The sequence below is a fragment of the Xiphias gladius genome, chromosome 20 (assembly GCF_016859285.1).
Source record: "Xiphias gladius isolate SHS-SW01 ecotype Sanya breed wild chromosome 20, ASM1685928v1, whole genome shotgun sequence".
NCBI lineage: Eukaryota > Metazoa > Chordata > Actinopteri > Istiophoriformes > Xiphiidae > Xiphias > Xiphias gladius.
In genome coordinates this window covers 7,050,488-7,077,087 of record NC_053419.1, presented here as the reverse complement: position 1 = coordinate 7,077,087, position 26,600 = coordinate 7,050,488, and the positions used below count along the sequence as shown (strand labels likewise).

General features: G+C 39.7%; 1 protein-coding gene across 2 annotated transcripts in view; it reads left to right on the top strand.

Moving 5' to 3' along the window:
* Nucleotides 1-26,600, top strand: part of rxraa (retinoid X receptor, alpha a) — a 111,659-nt gene that overhangs the window by 78,459 nt on the left and 6,600 nt on the right. The window contains exons 4-7 of one of the 2 annotated variants that reach the window (XM_040157329.1): nucleotides 9,177-9,327; nucleotides 11,608-11,787; nucleotides 17,784-17,968; nucleotides 26,156-26,285. In XM_040157329.1, the coding sequence (XP_040013263.1) occupies nucleotides 9,177-9,327; nucleotides 11,608-11,787; nucleotides 17,784-17,968; nucleotides 26,156-26,285 (646 nt within the window). The remainder of the gene's footprint in view (nucleotides 1-9,176; nucleotides 9,328-11,607; nucleotides 11,788-17,783; nucleotides 17,969-26,155; nucleotides 26,286-26,600) is intronic. The other variant, XM_040157330.1, reaches the window with a different exon arrangement.

Genomic DNA, 26,600 nt, shown 5'->3' with positions numbered 1-26,600 from the left:
ACTACAGGTTTGTTTACTTGTTGGAGTAGCAATATGTATTGTAAAGTTGGCAAAAACATTGTGAACACATAGGTTTATAACATTTAAATAAACTGTTGGACTAATGTAATACTGTATTGTCACATTGGTGTGATATATGCAAGTTCTTCCACTCTGAGTAACACACTTATCAAAAATAATGCACTCTGCTTAATGCGATGTTTTGCATGTACTGCACAATAAGACATGCATTATGCGTGCATTATCCCTTGATAAGGATGGAAAATTGGAAGTTGATTTGAAGTTAATGCCTTTAACTCTAGTAGTTTTGATCATGTACTGTATGCTGCCAAAATTATAATGTTTTATAATTGTTTGGTGATCATCAAACAATTTTCCCATCTATGTGTACTGTATACTTTAAGTATATTTCTGTTTCTTCTGAGTCTAACGGTGCTTTCACACTTGCAATTTGGTCCAGACCAAGTAGAAAAAATTATAACATTTCTGCCATTTAGCTCTGGTCCAACTGTTGTTCACACTAGCTTTTTACAAATGTACCATGAGCTGCAAATGTGAAGTTATACAGACTGACACGAGTCATTGGTTGCACAGTTTTGGCGACTGCGCTCCTGCATCAGCATTGCTTCATGGACCCACGTGGGGAAGGCAAATTATGGTGACTGACAGCAAGTCATGGAACATTTTACTGGTTGTTACATGTGTGTGTGTATATATACATATATATATATATATATATATATATATATATATATATATGTTTTCTGGGATCACAAAATCTGTTATCATAAAATGCTGCTGTTGGTCCATTTTGCTGCATCATGCGTCTTGGTTTGGTTGTTGGGTCCACACCAGAGATTGACTGCTGACAGTTTTCACACCAGTACAAACAAAAAAAGCACCAAACAAGAAAATGCATCAGAGTTTGTTTAAACCGAACTAAACAGGTTATTTGTGAAAGCACCCTAAAATGTGCCATTTATTTCTGACAAGAGCAAAGGAAAGGGAAAGCAGCTTGTTAGAATTCTAACACACTGAAGAATTTGTATGGGGAGGAGGAGACTTAAAAAAAGACATAAAAGTTGCAGAGGGCTAGTGTGAGAGGAGAGTGGTTGTAAGAGCTGCTATGTCAGTGCCCACAGCAGCACTGTTTCCTATAAAAACAACTGTTACGCACATGCACGCACACACACTTACACACACACACACAAATACACAAAGCCAAAAGGAAAGAGTTATGCACATGCACGCAAACAAAACAGAAGCACATGCTCATGCATTTACACATGAAATCCAGAAGCACATACCTGCAGACACTTACACACACATACACACACACACACAGCTGGCACAAAAATTAAAAATACATGTACGCATGCTGCAGATCCACCCCTATGTGCACACACACTCCCTTAGATGCCAAGAACATTTAGACAAACACGAACACAGATACTGCCACGCTGAGGTGAGACAACAACTGAAAGTCACTCTGCGTATTCCCACTTCACTGCTGTAAGGCTCGCTGTCTTTCATGCCACTGATATTCTTAATTTCGTTTTCTTCACTGTAACAAAAGTTTCCGTCAAAACACACATACATAAGTGCCAGCAGTGCTTGCGATGATTCATGTTATCCGTTGCGACACTGCACAGGGTGAGTGTTGGAAACCTCCAAGCTGTCTAGAATAATGTCTGCTTCTCCTAAATTCTATCCAGTGGGAGAGAATAGAGTGTTTATAGAGCTGAGTGACAATAATCATGGAGCTATTTTACAATAAGGAATACTCCAGAAGAATTTATATTTTGTCACTAAAAACTTTATTAATGGTTGATAAATAATCTATGTATTCACTTGCATGTCTTTAATAAGCCATGAGAATAAATTACTTTTTTTTTTTTTGGGGGGGGGGGGGGCGCTGTTTGTTATATTCTCTGCTAACGCTTTTGATTTGATCCAGAAGGACTCTGGAAGAAAGCTGCACAATATCAAAACTGAAAAACAGTTTATTAATGGTCTAATAACATTTACAAGTGCAGACTGAATGAATTGTTGTAATGCTAAAAGCCTTCATAAATAAAAACGTGCAGGCTTTTCCACTTAAGTCCGCAAGGCTGCAATTATAAATGTGAGGTCACAACCTGGCAACCCAAAAGTACATACAAAAATTGTTTTAAGAGTGATTAACCATCATGAAGTCATAACTGATGACTTATATTCTGTGAAGTATTCTTTATTTCTTTTGCTTAAAACACAATTTTTATTGTTCCTCTCATTTTGAAAGGCACCAGACAGTTTGATCTTGAATTATTCTATTTGGTAAAAATCATGTTTTTGGGGTTGTGAAATGCCTCTACGCATCTTTTCAAATGCTGATCAGATGAGGGAGTATAGTCAACACAATGACTAATTCCTAAAACACTGAAGATTAATTTAACTTTAAGAACATATGGTCTGATTGAGATTATTTAACAACTGAGAAATCTTCATCACCATGATAAACATTAGCATTGTTAAATCGTCCTTAATGTTTTTCAAGTAGAGAAAGTTAAAAATATTACTTTGTTTTTCTTCTTTTCAAATATTAGGGTTAAAAAGGAGCTCTTTTGGACAGTAGTTCCATAAAATTGAGATGTAGAGATGTGACTTGTCAACACGTTGTATTGGCTAAAAGCCAGCTTTCCATCCTGTTTCCTTATCCTGAGCGTGACTTTAAATTTACAGTTTCATGACAGACATATTTTCTGACGACCCCTAAGTTCATCCACAAATAGCTGACCTGCAGGATGAACTATTCTGTGTATTGTGTGCATGCTCATGTCCGTGTGTCTTGATTTGTGCTTGTTTGGGAACTATGTGCATGCAAACAGGTGTCTTTCAAACTTGTAACAGCGCCGTAATTGATCCCAAAGGGTGCCTTACTGTGAATGTACCCTGAAGGCCACAGAAGATCGGGCCCATTACCACACCCCCCAATGTGAAACCCAATCCCCCATCTGTGCTCATACGTGTCCAGATAAGACTCTCACACACACACACACACACACACACACACACACCACAGGGATGAGAAGAGAGTTCCTACTCATTCCTCTCATACTTTGTGGGGCTGCCGAGATAAGTTTGCTTTTAGAAGGAAGTGATTGTCATGAGGTGTCAGAGGTGAAAGGTGACAAGGGGTTATCATTAGGTTATATCATGGCCTGATCCCTGTCCTCACCTCTCAGGAGGCAGCTGGTTAGGTGTTGTCTCCTGTCAACAGGAGATTTGTATCCTGTCCACTCACACTTCCTTGCTCTTCAAAGTCTAGCTTTGGACATTACTAGTTCCTTGCCTTGTGGCAAAAGTAAATTAGTTACGAGCATGTTATAATTTTTTGCAAAGTGTGTGTGTTTGTTTTTTTTTTTTTTCGGAATGGTAAAGTTTTGGAGAATGAGATCTACCGTATAACAATGGATTGTAAAGTAGAAAACTATTCCTAGCCATGATGAGCCACTGCATAGCTTTATGAAGGAATTCTGTAAGGGCGTTTTGAAAGTATACTGTAAGGAGAACTTTCCCCGTGGTAAACAAGGTGCCCTTGAACTGGAAAGCAACTGAAGTTCCACATGAGGGTTGTGTATTGAGGAGTGGTGCGCTAGGATTTGATGTCTCCTTTTGAAGTGTTTTTATGGGCAAAGTCTGCGCTCTGACTCCCTGCATCGAGCTAAGCCTGTCTTAAGCAGAGGCCTCCACTGTCTCCGCTCTTCTTTCCTTTTCTCATCTGTTCACTCGAGAGACGACTCCTTTCTTTTTATTTCACCACGCGTGTTGTCATAGCATACTAATAGCTTACAGGACCTGCTCTGCTGCCAAGATGATTCTTTCTATTAAAATGAATTAAGATTGAGGAAGACAACCACACTAAGCCGAGCTGACTCACAAAGTTTTTGATGAGATTATATCTCATTGCTGATTTTTGACCTTAATCTCAAGTTTCCATGGTAGTGAATTTATTATGAGATTTGCTGGTTGTTCCCCTGTTTATTAATGTATTTGACTGATTACTGAATGAGAGTTTGTCAAAGGTAGTCTGTAATTTCACCCCTTTTCTGAGCGCTAGCTGTAGCCTGTGGGTATGATACAAAATAGGCAGAAAAGACTGATTGATTAGTTGATCAAAGGAAAATGAAAAACAGCAATATTTTAAGTTGATTTATCGTTTAATTCAAACATTTACTGATTGCTTTAAAAATGCTTCTCAGAGCAATTTTAAGATGTCACCTTGGGCTCTGGGACTTGTGATGACCATTTTTGCCATCTTTTGGATGAAAAAGATGAATGGAAAATAATGGATAGATAACAAGAAACATACGGTTTATTCTACTGTGTGTATTTATGAAACCAAAACTATATATACTAATTTAACATTCATATATTTCTCATATTCATGTCCATATTCTCAAACAAGAACATATACATCAAATAACTTCTTTGAAAGCCTCTGATCTCCTTTTTATAAATTTATTGAACATGTTTGATTTACAACGTAGAAATGGCAAGTTTTTATTTATAGTAAATAAGTCTCAACTTATCTGCTAGCTTGTGGCCATCATGTCTCACCAGAGTAAAAAAGCAATTTTTGGTTTATTGTACTGTGTTTTCACGAAACTACCAAAACAAAACTACAAAAGCAACAGTTCTTTATTACATTTAGTGTAGTCCACTGAATGTTTACAAAAGTATTAAAAAATATACTGTATATCAGTAGATTCAGAATACATCCAATTATCAATGCAGCCACCCACAATATCTGAAAACTTTTAGATACAAATCTCAGCTCTCCAGGGCACAAAACTCCATTGAATTAATATTAATTCATCACCTTTACATGTTTGAATATTCCATCTGTGTGCTGGAGCCAGTGGGTGGCACAGGACATATAATAACATATATCAGTTCTGTGCAGAATCTGACACCCACAAGCAGACAGAGACCTCCGCTGTACTGGATGTACCAATCGAATGTCCTCCACAACATGTTACATAACACCTGCGGCACATGAAACAGTGTTATTCAGCTGTAGCATTTCAGGCGCTCATGTTGTACATTGTTCTGCAGGGAATCTTATGTCCTACATTTCCAGTCCTTGATGTTAAATATCCCTCGTTTATCTCCCTCAGTCTGCAAAAGTTTGAAGGGAAGTCAACTCCTTAAAAAAAAAAAAAAAATTAGACATAGGCAGTGTGTAAGGAGAAGATTGTCAAGGGGTTTCCCAAGAAGATATGGCTGTACACACAGCTGGCATACCACCCTGTGAAGGGTCACATGTATGTGTTGTAGGGGAGGGCACATGTATTCTATTTCCAGAACCAGGCCTGAGCCACTTTAATCCCCCTGCCTTGCCTCCATCACCATGGGCAGAAGAGAAAGAAAGGCCCTCCAGCCTGCCCACCCCACCGTGGGGAGTAATGTCTCTGAGATTGAGTTGCAGGTTTACTGAAAATAGATTGTGAGTGAAAGATGCTTTTCTGTCAGACAGACAGAGGGTTTGATAGAGACGATCTCAGCTGAGGAGACAGCTCTGTTAGTGCTGCGCTACAGGGGAAAAGACTAGACTCAGGCATTTAACTGAGGTAAGACCTTTGTGTGTGTGTGTGTGTGTGTGTGTGTGTGTGTGTGTGTGTGTGTGTGTGTGTGTGTGTGTGTGTGTGTGTGTGTGTGTGAGTGTGTGTGGGTTGGTGTGCGTGTCGGTGAACGTATAGAGATGTGGGTGTGTACAAATGCCGCTGAAGCTGGTCCCAAACAAATGATGACGCTTTGTTGGTCCCTTTGTGTCATTGAGACGCTCTCTTAAAAATAGTCTTATTCCCTGCAAGAAAGGCTTTTTCAGCACAGGGTGGTATTTTCCCAACAAAAAGCTGACAATAATAACTGTTCTTGAACTCATATGTGTCTATTATTCATTTAAATAATGCTAATGATACTTGTTTTGACAGTTCAAACAGCACATATGCAGTAGTATCACAGTTTATATCCTGCAAAATATTTCTTTCTTTCCCCTTTCCCTTTACTAATAATGAAATTATGTATAAAATACCACAAGGAAAGCTCTTCAGGATAATAACCTAAGAATAATCTTTTATTTATTTATTTTCCTGAAGCTTAAGCTTTGTGTGTGTGTTGCATTCAGTGTGTATTTGTGCAAACAGGGTGTGAAGAGCAGGCCAGGGGATGGTGTCAGGGTGCAAATTGAACATTTTCGTCTAGTGGTGGGCTTTAACCTTTTCAACCCCCTGAACCCACCAGTAGATCCATCATTCCAATGTAGGCATACATTCAAAGCTATATAAACTTTTTTTTTGGAGATTTTAGTCAGGTTCTCTAGTCAAGTTCCCATGACACCACATATGTCATGCTGAATTCTGTGGAAGTGTGTAAAAAAAAATGACGCAGAAGACATCTTGAATTTTCTATTTAAGCACCGTGGTTTGTAATATTTCACGGAATATAAGCACAATATATTGTAGCTCCAAGCCAAAAATGTATGTGGCATCGCTTACTTTTTTCTGACTTTGAAGCTATTTAAAAAAAAATCACATATTAGAGTGTAAGAGCTTCCAAAGTTGAAATGAGATGCCAGGATGCCACAGCAGCTCAGTAGGTACACGTGCACACGTTTGTGTGTACTGTCATATGCTAGTGCGTATGGCATATTGTGTTGGTGTATTTGCAACCTTCTGTTGGAGAATTCTAGCATGTATATACAGTATACGTGTGTGTACTGCATATAAATGCTTTTGTGTATGTAGGTGTGTGTGTCCAATCAATTACTTCACCTTTATGGTATTAAAACAGATGTTAAAGTTTAATCTGGTGTCTCTGGGTTGTATGGAGAACTTCCCTACATTACTTTCCTCATGTCATGCATTTGTTTTTTATTGCATGGCAATTAATCACTGTAGCAATTAGAGTTGATGCTGTGTATTGACCGCACAAGTTGAAAGTTGAGGAAAGAGAAATGAGGAAAGAATGAGAATAAGAGACATGTAGCAAAAAACAAAAAAACAAAAAAACAAAAACAAAAAAAACAAAGAAGCCAGGCTGCTGCATTAGCTGCTGGGATATAAGCCAACTGCAGGCGCAGTAGTCATGTTCAAGACCCTTGACAGAAGTAGTGTACATAGATAAAAGGAGCACTCCACTTATTTGACACGTGAAGCCAATTTAGTAGTCAGCCTGTGAAAACCTGTATATGGTTCTGCAGCTCTGGAGGAGCTTTTTCAAGCCTACCAGGCAGGGATGGTTTAGCAAAAGATACTATTGAACCTGCTATCAAGGGTTGTTGGGAGCTTTACCCATACAGCGTACTAAAGGTCAGGATATCTCACCAATGTTAATTTTTCTTTTTTTTTTTTTTTTTTTTAATCTGTGTCTCTTTATGGAAGTACTGAGCTGCTTGAGTAGTCCTTTAATTTACTTCCTATTCTCTTACAAATGCTATTTTCTTAATTAAAACAATTTATTATAGAAAGTCAAAAAATAGTGAAAAATACCCATCACAAGTTCCCAGAGACCTATGTGTTTTCACTCAATAATTAAATTATGTGACTAATTAGGTTTCTGTCGATTGACTAATGGATTCATAGACTAATTGTTTCAGCATTACTCTGTCTTACAGGCACAGCTACACTCCGTTTTATGAATACCAAATCCAACTTGTTTCTTCAGACATATTTTACCTCTGTAATTGTTTTGTTTTATCGTCTCTATGTCATGTCTGTTAGCTTTTATGTCATCTTTTGTGTTATGTCTCATTACATCCCAAAAATCTTATAAGTATTTATATCTGATTACTCAGTGAGTAATGGGAATGGTTTGTATTATACTCAATGAAAGTTGATGAAAATAATCCATAGTTGCAGTCCCAGAATTAAAAAAAAACTGTACTCTTTGTGGAGTTGTGGAAACCACATATGAAAACCAAATAGAGCACATATGAATGTTGTGCCAACATTCATATGTGCTCCATGTCTGTTTGGTTTATATATTGTGTTTGAGAGGGCATTACTTTCTGTAGTGTTTAAAACTCCATGTTTTTCCATTGCGTAGCTAATACATTCACTGTAGCATTATAAACAGAGCTGAGGATGACAGACTATCTCAGACTATCATGTTTGTCTCATATGTGGTAACTTAATGAAAGCATGTCTGGCTATATGAGTCCAATTGGCTGCCTTGCCAATTCAGCCTCTGTCTCTCATCGCTCTGTTGTGCGTGTGTTTGTCAGGGATCCACTTGTCTGAGTATAATTCATTTCTTTCTCCTTTTTCTTCCGCCAGTATAATGTCATTTTATCATTAGCCTAGTCAAGTAGAGTTGGGCTTTTGCTTTTTTAATTTTTTTCATCAGATGGTGCTAATGGTTAGCGAGCTTCTGGTCTATCCAGTACATTTAGTGTTTTAGGATAATTTATACCCTGCCCCCTGACATTTATCTCCTCTGGAAACAGCATGTAGCTAGTTATAATAATTAGTCTCCCCTTGCTCACCACTTTTATCAAAAGGCAAAGTGAGGTCACTTTGAGATAGATTTTATCTTTTTCAGAGAGGGGGGAAGGCAGCAACTGAAGTAAGACTCAAGGCTGCAGTTGCACTGCTGCTAAAACAAATGCCGTCTCTTTACTCCCCTGAACTGTTAAATTTTGAAGTGGAATTATGCTAGCGCTGAACATTTGGGAGCCAGCGGGGCTTGTTGAAAGTATGAATAAAAGAGTTCCTGGGGTGGAGTGGTGCAGGATCCTGCTGTGCCAGATTTAGATCTGAAACAGAGGGGAACAGGAGGGAGGAGAGAGACAGAGAGTGCAATGAAAGAGGGCAAAACGAGCTGCTGCTCGGCCTGCTGACCATGTGTATTGAGTACGAGAAGTCATAATATCCTTTTCGCTTTAGCATTTGGCAAATTGTTTAGGACAATCTGCATGACACAACTCTCAGATTTGATATCCCTGTTTGTAACCTTCTCTCTCCTTTGCAGATCTGGCCCTTGTTCAATGGTTAATGTCATCAGCTAACTATGCCGCATCAGCTTAGCTATGTGACAGACTTGTGTAATGGGGTGTATGATGTCGCCTGTGTTGAGTTCAGGGGGTCTGCTTTGTGACCTGTCGGCATGTGTGTTTGTGTGTGTTGATGTTCCAGCTGAACTCTCCGATGAACTCGGTCAGCAGCACAGAGGACATCAAGCCCCCGCTGGGCCTCAACGGTGTCATGAAGGTCCCCGCCCAGCCGTCAGGCACAGCCCTGTCACTCACCAAACACATCTGCGCCATCTGTGGTGACCGCTCCTCAGGTGAGTGACATCAGACTGGGATGAACAACCACTGTATGAACATATGGACTGTCCACAAATGAACCACCAAACAATGAAATAGACTAAACTCAAAATAACTAAATATAATTTATGTACAAAATTACCCATTATGTCAGAGTGAGGTTAATCAACAAATTCTTAGAAACATTTTAAAATTAATAAAATGTAATTATTAAACTTGGATGAACTAATTGGTAATGGCTGTTTAAAAGTGCAAATGAATCAAACCCTGACCAGAAAGTCCATGAAACTTTGTGTATAATTTAGGGAAGAATTGTGGGAAGCCATTGATCTAGAAAATGGTATAACAATAATTTCTCAGCAGCTGGGATTATACAAGACTACCAAAAATGTGACTTAAACAAGTGGTCTGACCACACTTAGAAACCTCCAAACAAGTCCCAAAAATGGTCAGAGAACAGCCCCAGCTTAATGGTAGGGAGGCCAGAAAGAAGCCAATCCTGACAAAATGCATACGAGCATAGCAGCATAAAAGCACATGATACAACTGAAATCATGAGGCGAAAGATTGTAGGGTCTGATGAGACCAAACTTCAAATCAACCTCGACTGAAATAGAGAAGCACTGTGTCTTAGGGAAACCAGGCACAACCCATCACTCATCTCAAAGCATCCCTACCATGAAACGTGGTGACGCCAGCATCGTCATGGTGTGGGTGGGCGTCCTTTTTCGTTTTTGCAGCTGGGGCTGCCTGTAGAGAATGAAGACTTGAGGCAGATTTTGAAAACAACCTGTGGTTACACGATAACAATGACAAGTACAAATGGAGCCACATCTCCTATTAAATACTTTCAGATAGGGAAATAAAGATACATTCAGCAGTATTTAAGGGTTTGTCTTGATACTTGTAAACAGGGTAACATGTCAAAATGATTGTGATAATTGAGAGATACATGAATTATAACAGTGACACAATAAACCTTTTGAGCCCCATTTAATGCCCTTTCCTGCCTTACAGAGCCTTACATAAGATGTAAACCATAGAAAAGCAGCAAAATATTCACCTGTGTAATGTCTTACTAGAAAAGTGCTCTTTTTTTTCCTTTTGGATATCCAAAATGATGCCTCAGGCCACACTAGAAACTTAGTGAAATGTCTTCACTTTCAGTTTCAATTGAATTCTTAATTTTGCATATAATTCCCAAGTTCAAACTTGCTCAAGGACCTCTGACAGAAAATATCATTAATAGTGTTATTCCTTGGACCTCTTCTGACCTTTCACACAGCACATGCTCACTCCAGGGTTCTCTTAACCATGGGCTACCATCTGGTCAAGACCTAGCCTAACCACTTTAACCACAAGAATATTTAACCCATGGCTAACTGTTAGCCCAGAGCTAATCACCCACACGGTCCCTCTGTTTTTATTCACACAGTTAACAATTAACCCTGTGTTTAAATGTTTTTCTGGGCATGACCATGAAAAGTGTTCTGCCCCAGGATTAAGCTGGGTATGTAATTCATTAGATAGTTTCGGTGTCATCATGCGTCATCGGTCCTACACGTACCCACAGGGGAAAATCAAAACAATGTTTAATAGCAAGTCATGCTTCATTTAACTGTGCTCGGAGGCTTTATTTATCTAAAGAGCTAACAAAGAAACAGTTTAGTAGAGAATACAAATGGACTTCATCCATCATAAATATCGAAAAAGAGCTGTTAGGAACAGGGGAAAGACAACATGATGTGATAACAGTACCGTAACGTAAATCTATGGGGCCCCCCTGCAGCTTGCCTTCAGTAAGCCCCTCTTTTTTTGCCCAGCTACCTCAGCGCAACCCCCAAATACACACTCTGCTCACTTTAGTAGGTCTTTGATCATAACTGCTCTTCAGTTACCATAGAAGCTAGTTCCTGAATGCTATTGTGTGGTTGTATGTTTAATCAAACTGTAAAGGTTTTTGTTCTCAGATCTCTCTAAAAATAAACTTTGACAGACTTTGTCATTGAGAATACTTTTAATAAAGTTGCAATGGACTCCACAATTATGCTGCTGTTCGGTGGTCACCGGGTTGTAAAATAAGTGTACTTCATTTAACTGGCAGCAATGCACAAAACAGGCAGCTGGTAGTAAATAAGGGGTCTGCCAATGTTAGGCTCTGACATTGACACCAACCTGACTACCTTAAGTGTCAATCAGACAAAAAGACTCTTAATTGTGACAAAAGGGAAAATATGACCCTGGAAAGATTTTATACTACTAATAGATAAAACAACTGTCTCCGTCTTTCCCTTCAGGTAAACACTATGGGGTATACAGCTGTGAGGGCTGCAAAGGTTTCTTCAAAAGGACAGTGCGCAAAGACCTGACCTACACCTGTCGTGACAACAAGGACTGTGTCATCGATAAACGCCAGAGGAACCGCTGCCAGTACTGTCGCTATCAGAAGTGTTTAGCCATGGGCATGAAGAGAGAAGGTACAGCACATACCGTTGAGGATAAAGTCCAACTTACCCATACCCTCAAACCTGTACTAATCTACATGAACACACATTAACACACAGATAAGGGCTCTTGTTTTAAAGCAGTTGAACAGAAGTGCGGTCAGTTGCACATATGATGAATGTATTTCATAATTTTTGCACCAGAAACACACGGAACACCTGCGTAATATTTTGTAATGATACTGGAGTAGGAAGCCTGTTTCAACAATGGATGTCATACACCATTCACAGCCAGATAATTCACATAATCTCATTCCCTTTTAAAGCAGTGAACTTTCCTTCATATTATACTGACCAGACTGACTTCACTTGGCAGTATACTCCAAACTAATCCAATCTGATTTGGTGTGTTCTCAAACTGCTGTGAATAGGATGCACTGAGTAGATTCCAGTATACTCACTGTGACTACAGGTCCCTTTCAATAAAGACAGACCTCATAACTTAAAGAATACAGAAATGGGAGTAAAATAAAGTGCTTCCTGTACTTTGTAAACCTGTTCACCTGTAACTGTTGAATGGAGTCTCCGTTCACTTGCCTACTTGCGTACAAGTAAAGCAACTTGTTTCCCATTCTGCCTCAATCAAATTTTACGGAAGCACTTTCAGCTGTGATCCTGCTCTATGTCATGCTGTGCATTGCAGCCACAGGCTCTGCTGTATTAAAATGTTATGCTTCAAGAACTACTTTTTGGGAAATAATGCATTCAGCTTTTGCAGCCCCAGGAACCCAGCATTACTGGATGTGGGAACAGGGTGAGGGTTTTTCAAGAACAGGCAGTCCTGAGGGAGGTCACTGAGGTAGACTAGAGAAATAAAAACGTAATGGAACTGTGTGAACTTCCGTTTCCACTGAATCCTCTGGATGTCCCCATTCGTGCTATTAAAGATTAGTATAAACTTGAAGGTTGTGTGGAACACCCTACCAAGTTATTGAGCTCTGGCTTGTTTTCACAAACAAAAGTTTACAGAACGTGCTTATTTTGCATAATAGTAACGGCACAAAATTTGATCAAAGTACTCAAATTGGATAATGCCTTGTAATTGCACAGCACAATGAAAATGTGCACCATACTCCTCAAATTACAGACTACTGATGGAATGCACATACTGTTCCTGTCCTTCTGAAATGGATACTGGGATTTAATCAGTCACATGATGAATCCACAGACAGTTAAGTTCTGGCGGACAGACAACCAATCTTTCACTTTAAAAATAGTATTTTTAGTGTGAGCATACATTTGGTTAAAGAATAAATGTAAACTGACTCACAGGCTCCCAACACAGATGCAGCCCTGTCCTCTCTCAGTCTTGACTGAGACTGTGGATTATAAAATTATCTTCAGTAACATTTACATTATTAGGTTTTAACTTCCACAATTACTCTACATTTAAGGCATTTGTGTGTATATTCAAGAAAATATTCGTCTAACCTCCTTCTGCAACTTACAGGTAGAGTCAGCTGGGCAAACAAAGGCAGATTAACAAAATACCATTTTTGTGGTAACGAATGGAACTCTTACATGTAAAGTTTTTAAGTTTCTTAGTCAAAGAACACAAGTAAAGGCCAGCTGATGAATACTGTTGGACTGGATTAGCTAACATTTCTGTAGAGTTTAGTTAGCGTCTTCGGGCTTAGCATAATTAGCATGCCTCCCAGAGGCAGACTGTACCAATTGTCACAAAAATGTTAATTTAATGGCAGATAATATGCTTGTAGATGAGTTATCTTCAGAGGTTTTGTGACATTGTTGATCTTGAGCTAGCATTACTGCACAGTTAAATCCACTCTTGACCAGAAGTGTTCAGTACATGTACAAATAAATCTTTAACGCAGAATCTTAAAACTCAACTGACTGTACCGATTCACTGTTGTCACTGAATTTATCAGTAGCCTTTACCAGTGGAGCTCCCCTATCTTGTGACTGAAAACACAGTTGTCAGCTCAGTTGTGAATACTTCCTGGTTAAAAGCTTACTAAAGGCAAAAGCCACAGAAATGATCATGTAGCGATAACTTTGATGCATATAGGTTGCTGCTGAGCTGTTCACCTTTTAAACAGTGTTTGTGTAGGCCTAGTTTTGTGCTGAGCTGAGCGTATCAGTTTGAGCTGGCACCTGGCTGAACATACGGAAGACAGTCTGAATCTGCAGCAAATGTCACAGCGTTATAAGCAGTGATGCATTTGCTTGCTGATGCATGAATGAACAAACTACTTTTTTTAAAACCTACTCAATGTCTTGCTCGCCTGTTGAGGCATTTAGGCTTGTACGCAGTCCTGGAAAGTTGTCCGAGGTTGACCAACTCCTTCCTGCTCATCTGCGACTGGAGCGTTGTCAGTAATTGGTGTGGTTTAGGACTGGCCATTCTTACTACTGACCGGCATCGCGCAGGTGCAAGAGAAAATCTCAGGCTCTCTTGAAACCAGAGTTGTACTACTCCACTGGATCGTTACTGACACTTCCCTGTATACTAGAGAAGGCATAGAAAAAGAAAAAAAAAAATGTTTTTCTCATAAGGGCCTTAGTCAGCTATCTGCATGGAAACGGGGCACAATGTACTGTACATGTAAAGACTGAGTCATTTTCACACAGACATTCCCTTTGAATGGATTGCTTGATTATTTGCATCCTCTAACAGTTTCACGGTGAATGAGGCGGGCTCTTGAGTGCCGGCACTGTTGAATAAGGTTGTAGTTGTTTGATGTGACAGGTATTGCTCTCCAGTCTTTGAGAGCAGCCCTAAGTTTTAAATAATGAGTTGGCAAATATCTTCTGTGATTCATTGTGGGGCAATACAGTAAAGCACCTTCAACAAAAGATTACAGAGCGGATTAGACCAGAAAGAGTTGAGTTGTGTGTGTGGGAGAAAAAACAGTCAGTGAGGTGTGAGTTTTAACACTGCATGGGGGTGTTAAAAATGTTAGCACTCACAGCAGTGCTGTTAAGCACTCTTTCACACATTGAATAAATCAATCACTGCCTCTCACCATTATGTTCAATACGGGTACAGGATGCAGATATAGAGTGCATAGATAGTATGTGCTCTATAGCCAGGGGAGCTGAAGATGGTAGCAGGTGTTAATCAGGTGTGTAGGTGCAGGTGTGTGTGTGTGTGTTGGCTGTAGCCTGACTGTTTAAAGCTGAGTGAACAAGAAGAATACGTGTTTTTTGTGCAAATACATTTTGGAGGCTATTCTGTCCGAGGCCAATTTGTCTTGACCTTTACTTGGCCTCCCCTCCCTCCCTCTTGCTTTTATTTATATCATTGTAGGGCTCTTTACTCCCTTCAAGGATATTATCATTTACTGCCTCTCGCTTCACTCACGGTGCTGCCAAAGCCTCCCCCTGCACCCCGAGGGCTGTGGTTAGAGAACAAGGCAGCAGTAGCCCAAAAGGCTAAGCGAATCCACAGAAAAACAGGATTAAATGAATTTATGCTCTCCCAGTCAGGAGAGGAAAAGACGGGGGGGGGGGAATAAAGCTAACATGATTTCAGTCCTCCTCACCTCTGCCTGACTCCAACACAAGTATTCTACCCTTGGGCTGACCTCTACCGCCAGACAGCAGTTCCTCTAAAGTGGGGCCCCTTTCCCTCTCCTCGTCTAACAACCCCTGCTCCCCCCCAACAAGAGCACGGCCTCTCTGATTCAGGACCTGGAAAAGAAACCAGAGTAGGGGAAACGTAAGAAGACAGATCATCCTGCAAATCCAGTGTGTGTGATATGTGTGTGTGTGTGTGTCTGAGGCAGGAGGGTTCTCCAGGTGTGTATGTAAGCTTCCATGCTGACACCGAATTTCCAAAAGCCCTTTATCATACAACACATTGTGTTGAAAACTTTTTATTAATCCATGTGTGGATGACAAACTTAAAAAAAGCCGCAGCACTTTTTTCTGTGGTGTCTTGAATTAAGTAAATTATAGCCTTTTGAAAAGACAAAACACACACACAGACATCTTTTCCATCATTACTTGAGGGTAGGGGTGCGGTTTCTCTTGCCTCAGCCACAGTGAGTCTCGGTGTCTGCGCAGCACATAAACCATTTCCTGTGTCTCCTCGCCAAGCCAATCAGGTGACAAAACCAACACTGTTTTGCCTCAGTCAGTTTTTATACAAGACATGGAAAAAATCTACAAGACAAAGTCTTCATTCATTTGTGCGCAGTTGTTTTTATTTAAGCTCTTCTGGTGACCACGCATAGCATAATGAAGGACTGATAGGCCATACATTATTTATTTGTCTGTATATGATTTGTGTATAAAAGGAGCCATCTGTTTATCATGGAGCACAATATGAAAAACACATCTCTTTGATAAGGATGCAGAGAGAAGTCCTTGAACATTTCCACACTGCTCATTGTGCATAATGTAGGTCTTAGGTCCTAAATATATTCCATTCGCATTGTTGAAGCAATTATTGATGATTGAACTCTCTTGGATATGTTTACTAGCATAATACATACAGGGTCATGCACTATTCACTGGCTTACTAAGAGAACCTGAGCGAAGCAGGCCCTCAAGCATGCAGACACTCGACATGGGCAAGCAAACGCACACTCAAGCATGAACACACGTATTGTATGTACGAGTGTGTGTAGATACAGACAAGGGCAACCATGTGTTCAATTTACTATTTATTTGTACCAGAGTTTGGGCAATTTGTTCTCACAAAATCAGCAAGAATTCAAGCTTTTAATCAAAGGGAAGATGCAGTGTTGAAAGCTGTTCCATACAGTATTACATCTGTATTGCAAAACAGTAAAAGATATCTTGTTTATCAAGTCATTTCATCGGACATTCATTCAACATAATTAAATTTCCATCAGAGTAAAAAAGATAATCTGCTGTTGTGGTTCACAGTGCAGTTCCTCTTGTTTGAGAAATTGTTTCTAGAAATTAGTTAGAGAAAAAAACAAAAAAAAACAAGAACACTTCATAGTAAAGAAATTGGAAAAAGTTTGATTTGGAAATGGCTGGAATAACCTCACCACATTGGCACATTTTTGACTTTTGACAAGCGATAGACAAAATGACTTACTTAAATCAGGAAATTGCAGTCCACTGAAGTGGCTAAGGATTCTTACTAAATCTGTCTGAATGAACTTGCATTGAAAGTTGCAGAATTAAGGCTGCATTAATAATTGTTTGGCCACTAGGGGGCATAAGTGTGTAAAAACAAGTGGACGCACATACACACACACACACACACAGCCCTGACATAGTGTCACATTACAAAGATGTTATCACTAACATGCTAGCAAACAGTTATCTACTTGTAAATCAGCAGACACAAAACAACATTATTGCAATTTAATTATTAATATGAATTATCATTTGGAGGTGTTTATGTGTCCACCTGGTGAATATAAGCCTAATATTCAGTCTCCATTAAGCTCTGGTTTGCTCACTACCAAAACCTGACAAAAAAATAATTGGCTCTTCAGCTGCTAGATGTTTCCCTTTCTTCACTAGCTAGTTGTTAACTTTGTCCATCATTTGGTGCTGGGCTGGTAGCTCACAGTTGGTTTATCAGAACTTGTTAGCTGTAAACAGCTGCTTGCTGCTCCTGGGAAACGGGGCTGATGATGAAAGTGGTGATATTGAAGCAAATGGTAAATGTGCTGCGAGAGGCTAAAACCATCCAGAGTATTGATAATAATACTGAGAATAATTCTGTTAGTTTGTCACTTTCATATTACCACTAATCATTTGATTATTTGTCAACATAAAACATGTTTATCAAGGCAGATTTAACATTTCATAACCACTTGGCTTGTGCAGCATGGAGTAATTTTTCTAGAACCACAAAAAAAAAAGCACAAGGTTTTCAGCCCTGAACTAAAAGCTTGTTTAGTAATTAAAACCATACAGTCTTACAATCCTGATTCTGTCTTTTAACACACATGGTTTTGAACACATAAGAGTGTAAAAAACAAAACAAAACAAAAAACAGCAGTAGTGACCGGAACCAGTTTTGTTACATGCAGCCGTTCAGGAGGAGCGCCAGCGAGCCAAGGACAAAAATGAGAATGAGGTGGAGTCCACCAGCTGCGCCAACGAGGACATGCCCGTGGAGAAGATCCTGGAAGCCGAGCAGGCGGTGGAACCCAAAACCGAGACCTACATTGAGACCAACCTTGGTGTGCCATCTAATTCGGTGAGTTGGCATTTTTATACATTCTTACACACTGTGTCATTCTGCAACAACTCATCACTTTGTGTATATGTTCATGCACATGGGCACACACATATACACACACAGTCACACAGTGGGTCATTTGTTTAAATTTACCCCAGGGATGGTTGGGAGACTGTTTTCTGCCATGTTTACACCTGTATTTATTAGGGTATTGCATTAGACGAAATGGTTACTATTCTCCATTTTCTGGCAGGTGTGTTAAATTTAACACCTCAAACACCTTCACCATTGCGTCTAAGTCTGTATAAAAAGGTGTTTTAAAGGGGCAAATTACCATTGTATCAGAACCTCTACTTTGTGTTAAAATGCCACTTAACTCCTACAGATTAAATTCACCTAATTGAATACAAAGAATAGAGAAAAGAATGGTGTCTCATTCTGACATATGTGCGTTACTTTCATATATTAGAACACCTCATTGTGAATAATTGCTTTCATGGTAGGAAGCTTTTTCTATGGAGGGTCGCAGCTGAAAACAACAGACATGAAGTGAAATACTTAGTTTTCAGTATAGCACATACGCTACATTTTTTTTTCTTTTTCTCATTTCCTAATAAGTGTGGGAATCTGAGCAGTTTTCTTATGTGTGAAAGCTTCTGAAATATGTCATTGAGGACAGATACAATTAACAATTAACTTAATGCATTTTCTACTAATATGATGTATAACTTTTGCAATGGTGGTCAATCAAACTATGGCTGTATCCAAAGCTTATGCCAGTAAAACTTACCAAAAAGAAAACTAAGTGTTTTTCAGATTTATGGCTTGTGCTTTATTTACTGTTTTTCAAGATCTTCCTGGAGCAGTCCCACCATTGTCCACTACTTGTTTTAATAGTGCCAAAGTACGAGTCCTGAACAAAACAGTTCGGTTTGAATTAGTGTAACATCACTGTTAGTTACAATCCTATTAACGTTATAACGTATAGGGAGAATGGTCTAAGATGCTCACACATTAGCTTCCCCTCAGCTGACAAGCTATGAAAATAGCTACACGGTTCGCTAGCTAACTAATGTAGCAAACGAGTATGATGAGTGACATGACGGTTGTCAGGGTCATGTCACTCATGCTTATCACATCTTCATGCTATGTTGTTGAGATGCACCAACTAGTTGGTGAGATGCAATCCTGGAAAGTAAATAAACAATGTCTCCCATCTTTTACTCTACATGAAGTCAACACTCAATAGACCCAGGCCACCACCGCAAAGACATCTGCTGAGCTGCAGAATGAATGGGAAGAGATGCTCTGATGCTTACCTTTCAATCTGCAACATCACTAACTGTACTGACAAACTATACCTGCCTAGCTACCTTGCTAACATAGCAAACAGATGTGATAAGCATGAGTGACATGACGGTTGTCAGGGTCAGGATTATGTTAGAGTTATATTGACAAGGGAAAATAATGGGGTCATTGTTAATTAGCTTTCCAGCAATGTATTTTAAAAACTAGTTAGCAACTTACTGTGAAGACACCGCTTGACTGACACCGTCTGCTCAGCTGTGATGCCGTACTGAACAAACTATGTGGTGACACCATTTCTTAATTACCCCAAGCATCTTATTCTGCATTATGTTCCGTTAAAAAAAAAAAAAAGTTTTCATATCGCCGCATACTGAACAACATATACACCGATAACGACAGACAGTATCTGTGATAGGCCAATATTGGTCAATAAAATCAGCCGACTGATAAATCCGCGGGGCTGTAGTATAAAGTCAAATTTCTTCTGCGCAAAGAGCATACTTAGTTTTGTCATTTTTCGGTGTAAATTTTCAAAGCATTTTATTTTTCCAGTTACCTGTTTATTAAATTGTGGTTGATTTTGTTTTGGAGTGTAAAGCTGACACCCTGCTGGCTGCTGGCAGAAATGCTAATGAACATCAGATATAAGTAGCCTACTCTTTGTCCCCTCTTTATCTGTTCAACTTGCACTGGTTTCTTCTCTAGGCTGTGAGTTTCCTCATCTATCCCCTCAGTATCATCTGGGCACTGTAGGCTGTCTTTTACTCAGAGGAGACTAAGAGTGATGAATAATGCAACAGGCAGACTATTCCTGAAAGCATCCCACAAAAGCCTCAGCTTTCTCAGGAATTCTGCTGGAACATGAGAAACAGAGGACCTGTGCATCAACCTACCGAGGGAGACAGGGGGGAAGCGGGGAGTGACAGAGGGTGAGACTGAAGGAGGGAGAGAGAGGGGGAGGGCTCATTGTGGGATTCGTCTGCTTCACGGGAGGAAATGTCCTATGAAGTAAAAGGTAGAAATGTGAACGCTGTTATGTGAGTAAATGGGAGCTATTTATGGGGGCCAGATGGAAATGAGCGTTGACATTAGGGAGAAGCAGAAGGAGTTGGGAGTCACAGAGGAGCGGCCAGGGGCTCAGACACACTAATGCACTGAGTGTGTTCAGGCTCAGCCAAGGTGGGTCCCTTGATGCCCACTGTCTGCCCGACACCAAGAGGAGGTTTTCTGAAGGACTACAGAGGAGATGAAAACAGCACTGATGTGCTGTAAAGGATGGAAAAGTTTATAATTAAACAGCTGTAAGTGGAATCATATCATGTTGTCAACCTAAAAAATTGTCCATCTTCTTGACTGAACAAGTTGTAATTACAGTAGAAACATAATTAATTTGTAACATCATTAGTTTGTCTTACACATACAGTATGAAACATTTTGGATTGGATCAGTTTGATAATGCAGTTTTATATGAAATTTTGCACATATTTGACAAAGTGTTATACACAGTTGTTTCAGAAACTATTCAGACCTCTACTTTTTTTGCACAATTTATTGCCATAAAATTGATTTTTTTAAAAACAAAAACATTTTTGCTCATCATTCTACATTGAATAACCCATAATGACAAAGTGGTGTGTTTTCTTTCATTAAATTATTAAAAATTGAAAAAATGAGCTCTTTAATTTAAAAAAGTATTCAGACCCTTTGCTGTCTCACTTTCAATCAGGTGCATCCTGTTTGCTTTAATTTTACATTAGATGTGTCTGGAACTTGATTGGAGTCCACCTTTGGACACTGGATACTGGACATAGTTTAGGGAGGCATACAACTGTGTATATAAGGTCCCACAATTCACATTGCATGGCAGGACAAAAACCAAGCCATGAAGTCTAAGGAACTCTCTGTGGGCTCTCCAAAAAAACTGTGTCTAGGTGGAGATCAGGACCAGGGTATAAAACCATTTCTAAAGCTTTGAGTGTTCCCAGGAGCACAGTGGCCTCAACAGAATTCCCAACCTTGGGTCTGGTGAACAACTGGTTAATACCATCCCTACGGTGTAGCATGGTGGTGGCAGCATCATGCCATGGAGGTGCCTCTCAGCCACAAGGACAAGGAGACTGGTCAGAATTGAGGGAAGGATGGATGCAGCCAAATATGTAGAGGTCCTTGAAGAAAACCTGCTGCAGAGGACATGCGAGCTCAGACTGGGACAATGGTTCACCTTTCAGCATGACAATGACCTGAAGCATACGGCCAAGACTACTTTTGATTTGTAATAAGTTTGCAAAAATTTCTAAAAACTCGTTTTCACTTTTCACTATGGGTTACTGAGTGTAGATTGATGGGCAAAATTGACAAATTTGTCAATTTAAAAGCAAATCTCCAACACATTGAAGTGTTCAGAAAGTGAGGGGGTCTGAATACTTTCTGAAGCCACTGTATATTAATATAAGAAACTAGGCCTATTAATATTATAAAATTAATTTCAGCTATATCAACCCTACCTTAATTTGGTATGTCAGTTTTCCCGCGCACCAGTCTTTTGGATATTACATCTTGACGCATGATCATTTCTCAAGGCTCCACAATATCTCTTTGAACGTTATTCAAGTTATGTCCCATGCTTTATACCCGTTATTGCTGCAAAGACTTTTGTTTTAAAAGTCTGTTTACCAAATTCAGAGTATTTTCTTATTTAACGGCTAAAAGTCCAATTTATAAAAGTTCAGATAACTTTGTTTTTCTGTGCCAAGATATTCCCCTCTCAAACTTTGGCTGCCACCCAATACAACAGAGCTGAAAGAAATTGAGTTGTAAGTCTTTAAAGTTACATTTTTAGTGCTTTGAGCACCACAAGTAGGCCTCTGTTCATCTCTATTGTGTCAGCAGAGATCTCAAGGGATTCAAGAGGTGCGCAGGTGTTGCAGGTGTAAAGTTTCCGTCCACTTAGACAGACACACTGTTTGATTCCCTGTATTGGCCCATGTGTTCTCACAAGCAGTTGTTCATGTTTGGAAGCCAGGAAGGGATGTTACTCTTGTTGCTGCGCTAGCGACCCTTGTTGGTCAGTTATTCCTTCGTGCTGATGTCCATCGCTGGCAGGTGGAAAGAGGTGGCTGTATCATGTATCACGAAGGCAGTTTGTCAGTTTGTCTGCCATCAGTAGAGTTAACAGTGGCAAGGAATGCAGTGGGCATTCCAAAGTTGGAGGAAAGGTGGGAAAAATAAATACTGGATCTAAAAACTGGAAGACTAAAACCAAAACTATCAGCAAGGCTATATACCACTAGGAGTGAGCAAGAACATATATGTATATATATATACACACACACACACACACACACACACACACACACACACACACACACACACACAAACACACACACATGTAATTTTACACTTTGGGTGAACTGACACTTACACTGAAGTGGAGCCCAGGATGTTGCCAGAGTATTGGCATGCAGGCTGTCCTGACCACAAGGACTCCCCTTCTTTCCGAGCCATGTCCCCCTGCCTCCCCCTCTGCGAGGTCTTCATTGAGAGGCGCTGCCCCATGCTATAATTAATCATAGGGCCCAGGCCATGAGTGTACACCATGAATAGCCCAGTGCCACTGTTTAATGACCGGGGTCTGGCCAAGCTGAATAAAGTGTGTTTATCTCATGGTGACCTAGAACAGGAGTTAAACAGGCGTTAGTAATGTGCCTTCAATCAGACAAGGAGAGGTCTTCTCTAAAGGAGAAGCTGAAGGGGAAAAGATGCTATCATTCACTAATCCTGAGGGTGTTTCTTTACATTGATTTTTTTTTTTTATTTATTTTTTTTTATTTTTTTAAGTATTTCTTATGTATTTTTAGTGTTTTTTCTGAAAGGCTGTTTAACTGTCTTTGCATTCATTTATATACATGTTTAGTTTCTTATCTTTTGCTGAACTTAAGACAGGAAATGTTGCTGTTACTTAGATAATAATTAGCTGATGATTCATCCCCATGCCAACATGAGGAGACTTTTTTCAGTCTAAAAAAGTGGGGCACTTAAGTAATGCATTTTCATGCTGATCGGTACGAGTACCAAATTTCCTCTCTGTTGTCACGCTAGTATAGTCTGGTTCAAGCAGAATAATGAAAAATTGAAAGGCAAATCTTTCGTCTCCCCTCCTCAAGTGATGAAAATTTCATAGGACAGTATGCAAGCCTGGCATTTCTCTAAGTTGGGATGATCGACCACGTCAGTGAAGTGTGTGCGGCTATAGACCATTTGATTTGCTGGGAATGAAGACAGTATTTGTGGCAGGCATTTCCAGAAAATCTGTTCAAAGAGGCTAAAACCCAGTAACTTAAAATGTCTTCTTTTACTTTTTGTCCCGTGAATGGTTTAGTTTTTGTCCAAGCTTCCCCATGCTTATTTGTTTCACATTTGCAGCCGTCCATCACAGTGCTTTTCACAGTAGAAGAGGAAGTAGCTCTTACAGTTGAGCTGTGAGATATTCTTGGGTGGACTTTTGTGCTTTCATTCATGGAGGTTAATGTTATTCCCTTACAGGTCACAGTGGGCTCCTCCATTGTGGCTTGATAACATCCTAAATGGTGCCCTGTGACTTGAACAGTAAGTACAGTAATGTGATGCCCGAGGATTGTTGCAGGAAAATGTAAGCTCCTCTCCCCTGTCATCTCCACAAACAGAGGCAAAGAAACCAGGTCAGTGTAAACACGGCTAAGATAGTCATTCAACATTCATGAGGCTTGTCATGTTTAACGAGAACCCTGGGACTTGTATTCTTATGAGGAGGGGTGGCTCGACCGTGGCGCACACTGAAGCCCCCTTTTGTTTTTCTTTGTTTTGGCTCGGGCTGCCCTTTGGAATGAATTAGCTGAATTTGTTTATGTGTTTTTTTAGAGGAAGCACGGCTCATGAAAACTGTCACATCGAGCTGTGCCGTCCGCGTCTCCCACGGAGATCAGATGCTGAAATATTCATAAGATGCCTGTTTCCTTTCTTCCCCTGAAGAAAAAAAAAGGCGACTTTAAGTTTTCAAAACAGTGTAGGCTTTGTGTCTGGTTTAAGTTTTTCATAATTCAGCTGCATATCTGTGATACTCAACAGTCAGTGTGAGGTTCAAACCACAGGGAAGGAATGTGGAGGAGAGGATGGGATAGTCTCTGGCCTGCGTGTTTTAAAAAGAGAGTGTGAGTGGAGGGATGTTTTCTCCTTCATCTTGAACTAATCTTCTCTTGAGAGCTGCAGTTGATGTCAGGATCCTCCGAGCTTTTAGCATCGATCGGTGGGATTTGGCAAAGGAAGCTGGGGAGAAGTTGCTGACTGTTATTGTCAGAGTTTGAGTTCACACAGGGATACTTAGAATTTACGGATGTTTACTTGATTTAAAATTATGCACAAAAGCCATGTGTATGAAGTCTTTGTTTACTCACATACATGTCAAGCGTATACACTCCTGGGATGAGAGTAAATTACTCAATAGAGATTGACAGTATTGTTCGGGTTTTTTTTCCCCTGGCCAAATGGATTTGAATTGTAGTGAGTTAGCGATATCGTACGTGCGTTGCATTACTATTCCACCGCTGCTTTTAAACTCCCTGTGGGTCAAAGAATAATGCTTCTCAATGTAATGTATCAGGACAGTTAAGGACAGCCAGTTCTTGTCTTTGAAGTGGTGCTGAAATTGCGCACAGAAATGATCATCAACAGGAAAACTCCTCCTGTTCGGCAGTGTAGCTAATATTACGGCGACAGAGCTCATCTCTTTGGCTTATTTGTTCTGGGAACGTGGAGATTCTGGCCACTTGAACTGCAGTTTATTTCTTACATTTTACAAATTAGCAAGACAGAAAAACTAAAAGACAAAATAAATAAATAAATTTTTATTCTTGGTAGTCCACTACCAAGAATAAAACAATTCCACAACCAGAATTTAATCCCCGATGAAGTAGAACAAGTTCTCAGAAAACATGTTTTAGATCATAATGACCAAAATATTGGATATGTACATATCTCAGAGCCTTCCAGGTTTTATGCTCATCTCCTCTCAAGGCTTAAGTAGGGCTAATGAAGTGAAATCAATAAAGGATTATAGCTTTCCTTAATTCACCTGGACTTTTTATTTCACAGGGGAACTACTTAATGGTCTTATTTTGTGCACTAAATGGACAGTGTACACTGACATCTATTAACAGGCCCAGTCCACTACCAAGATCAGCTTGTTTTTATCATTTATCAGAATCTAATTTGTTTTTTTATATTTATAAATGTTGACCTTCAGTGATGTCAGTGAATCTTTTGAAAATGTAAGCGTAATAAAAGATACAGCCATGAATTTATATGAGTTTTTGATAGAAAACTAGTTCTTGCTAGTTGAATGTAGTCTCACTAAAATGACCTAGAGAACAGTTACACAATTATTTTTTTAAGCATTACTGTGAGTAAAATATGAATAATCATTATATGCTGGGTCAGTTAATAGTCCTATTTGAGCTCCTAAAACCTTGTTCTGAGGTGAAGTATCAGGAGGGGCCTCTTGTGCTCCACTAGCTGTCCAGCAAGCTGATTTGTGGGATGGCTAAAAGGTCCCTAAAGAAAGAGTCTGCCTAGTGAAAGTTGTTTTTTCACCGGGAGCTCTCTGCAGGTATTTCCTCCGCGAGCTGGGACAGAATCACTGTTTGTTTTGCCTTCCTACTTTCTCCTCTTCAGAGGAAATTATTCACAGCGTAGTACTCATGTTAGCTTGAATGTGTGTGTGAATGCATGAGGTTAGGTAGCAAAACCTGACACCTCAGCCAGGAGAGACAGACTAAAACACAAATATTACACCTATTAATTTCATGCATTACCGGATTTTTTTAACTTCCAGATTTGTGTCTGTGTGTCTCTGTTTCACTGCAGCCCAACGACCCAGTGACAAATATCTGTCAGGCGGCTGACAAACAACTCTTTACTCTGGTGGAGTGGGCCAAGAGGATCCCCCATTTCTCGGAGCTGCCGCTGGACGACCAGGTCATCCTTTTACGGGCAGGTCTGTCAACAAAGGCTTAAACGAGTACATAAAAAAGCTGGAAAAAAAGTTTTAAAAAGCAGACTATGACAATGATGACTTTGAAAAAACAGCATTACCCCTCCATGACATATATGAATATTTATATATGAAAAAAGTCAAACTCTGACTACTGGCTGAATAACCATTGTTATCTTGATTATGAGGACTTGTTTAAGTTCTATGATCCAACAGTAGATACCCATTTATGTCAGAATATAGACAGAAAAAAGAGAAAAATGTCTTAGCTGATAAAGGAAACCTTCAATGAGAAAACACATAGAATTCCAGATGCTA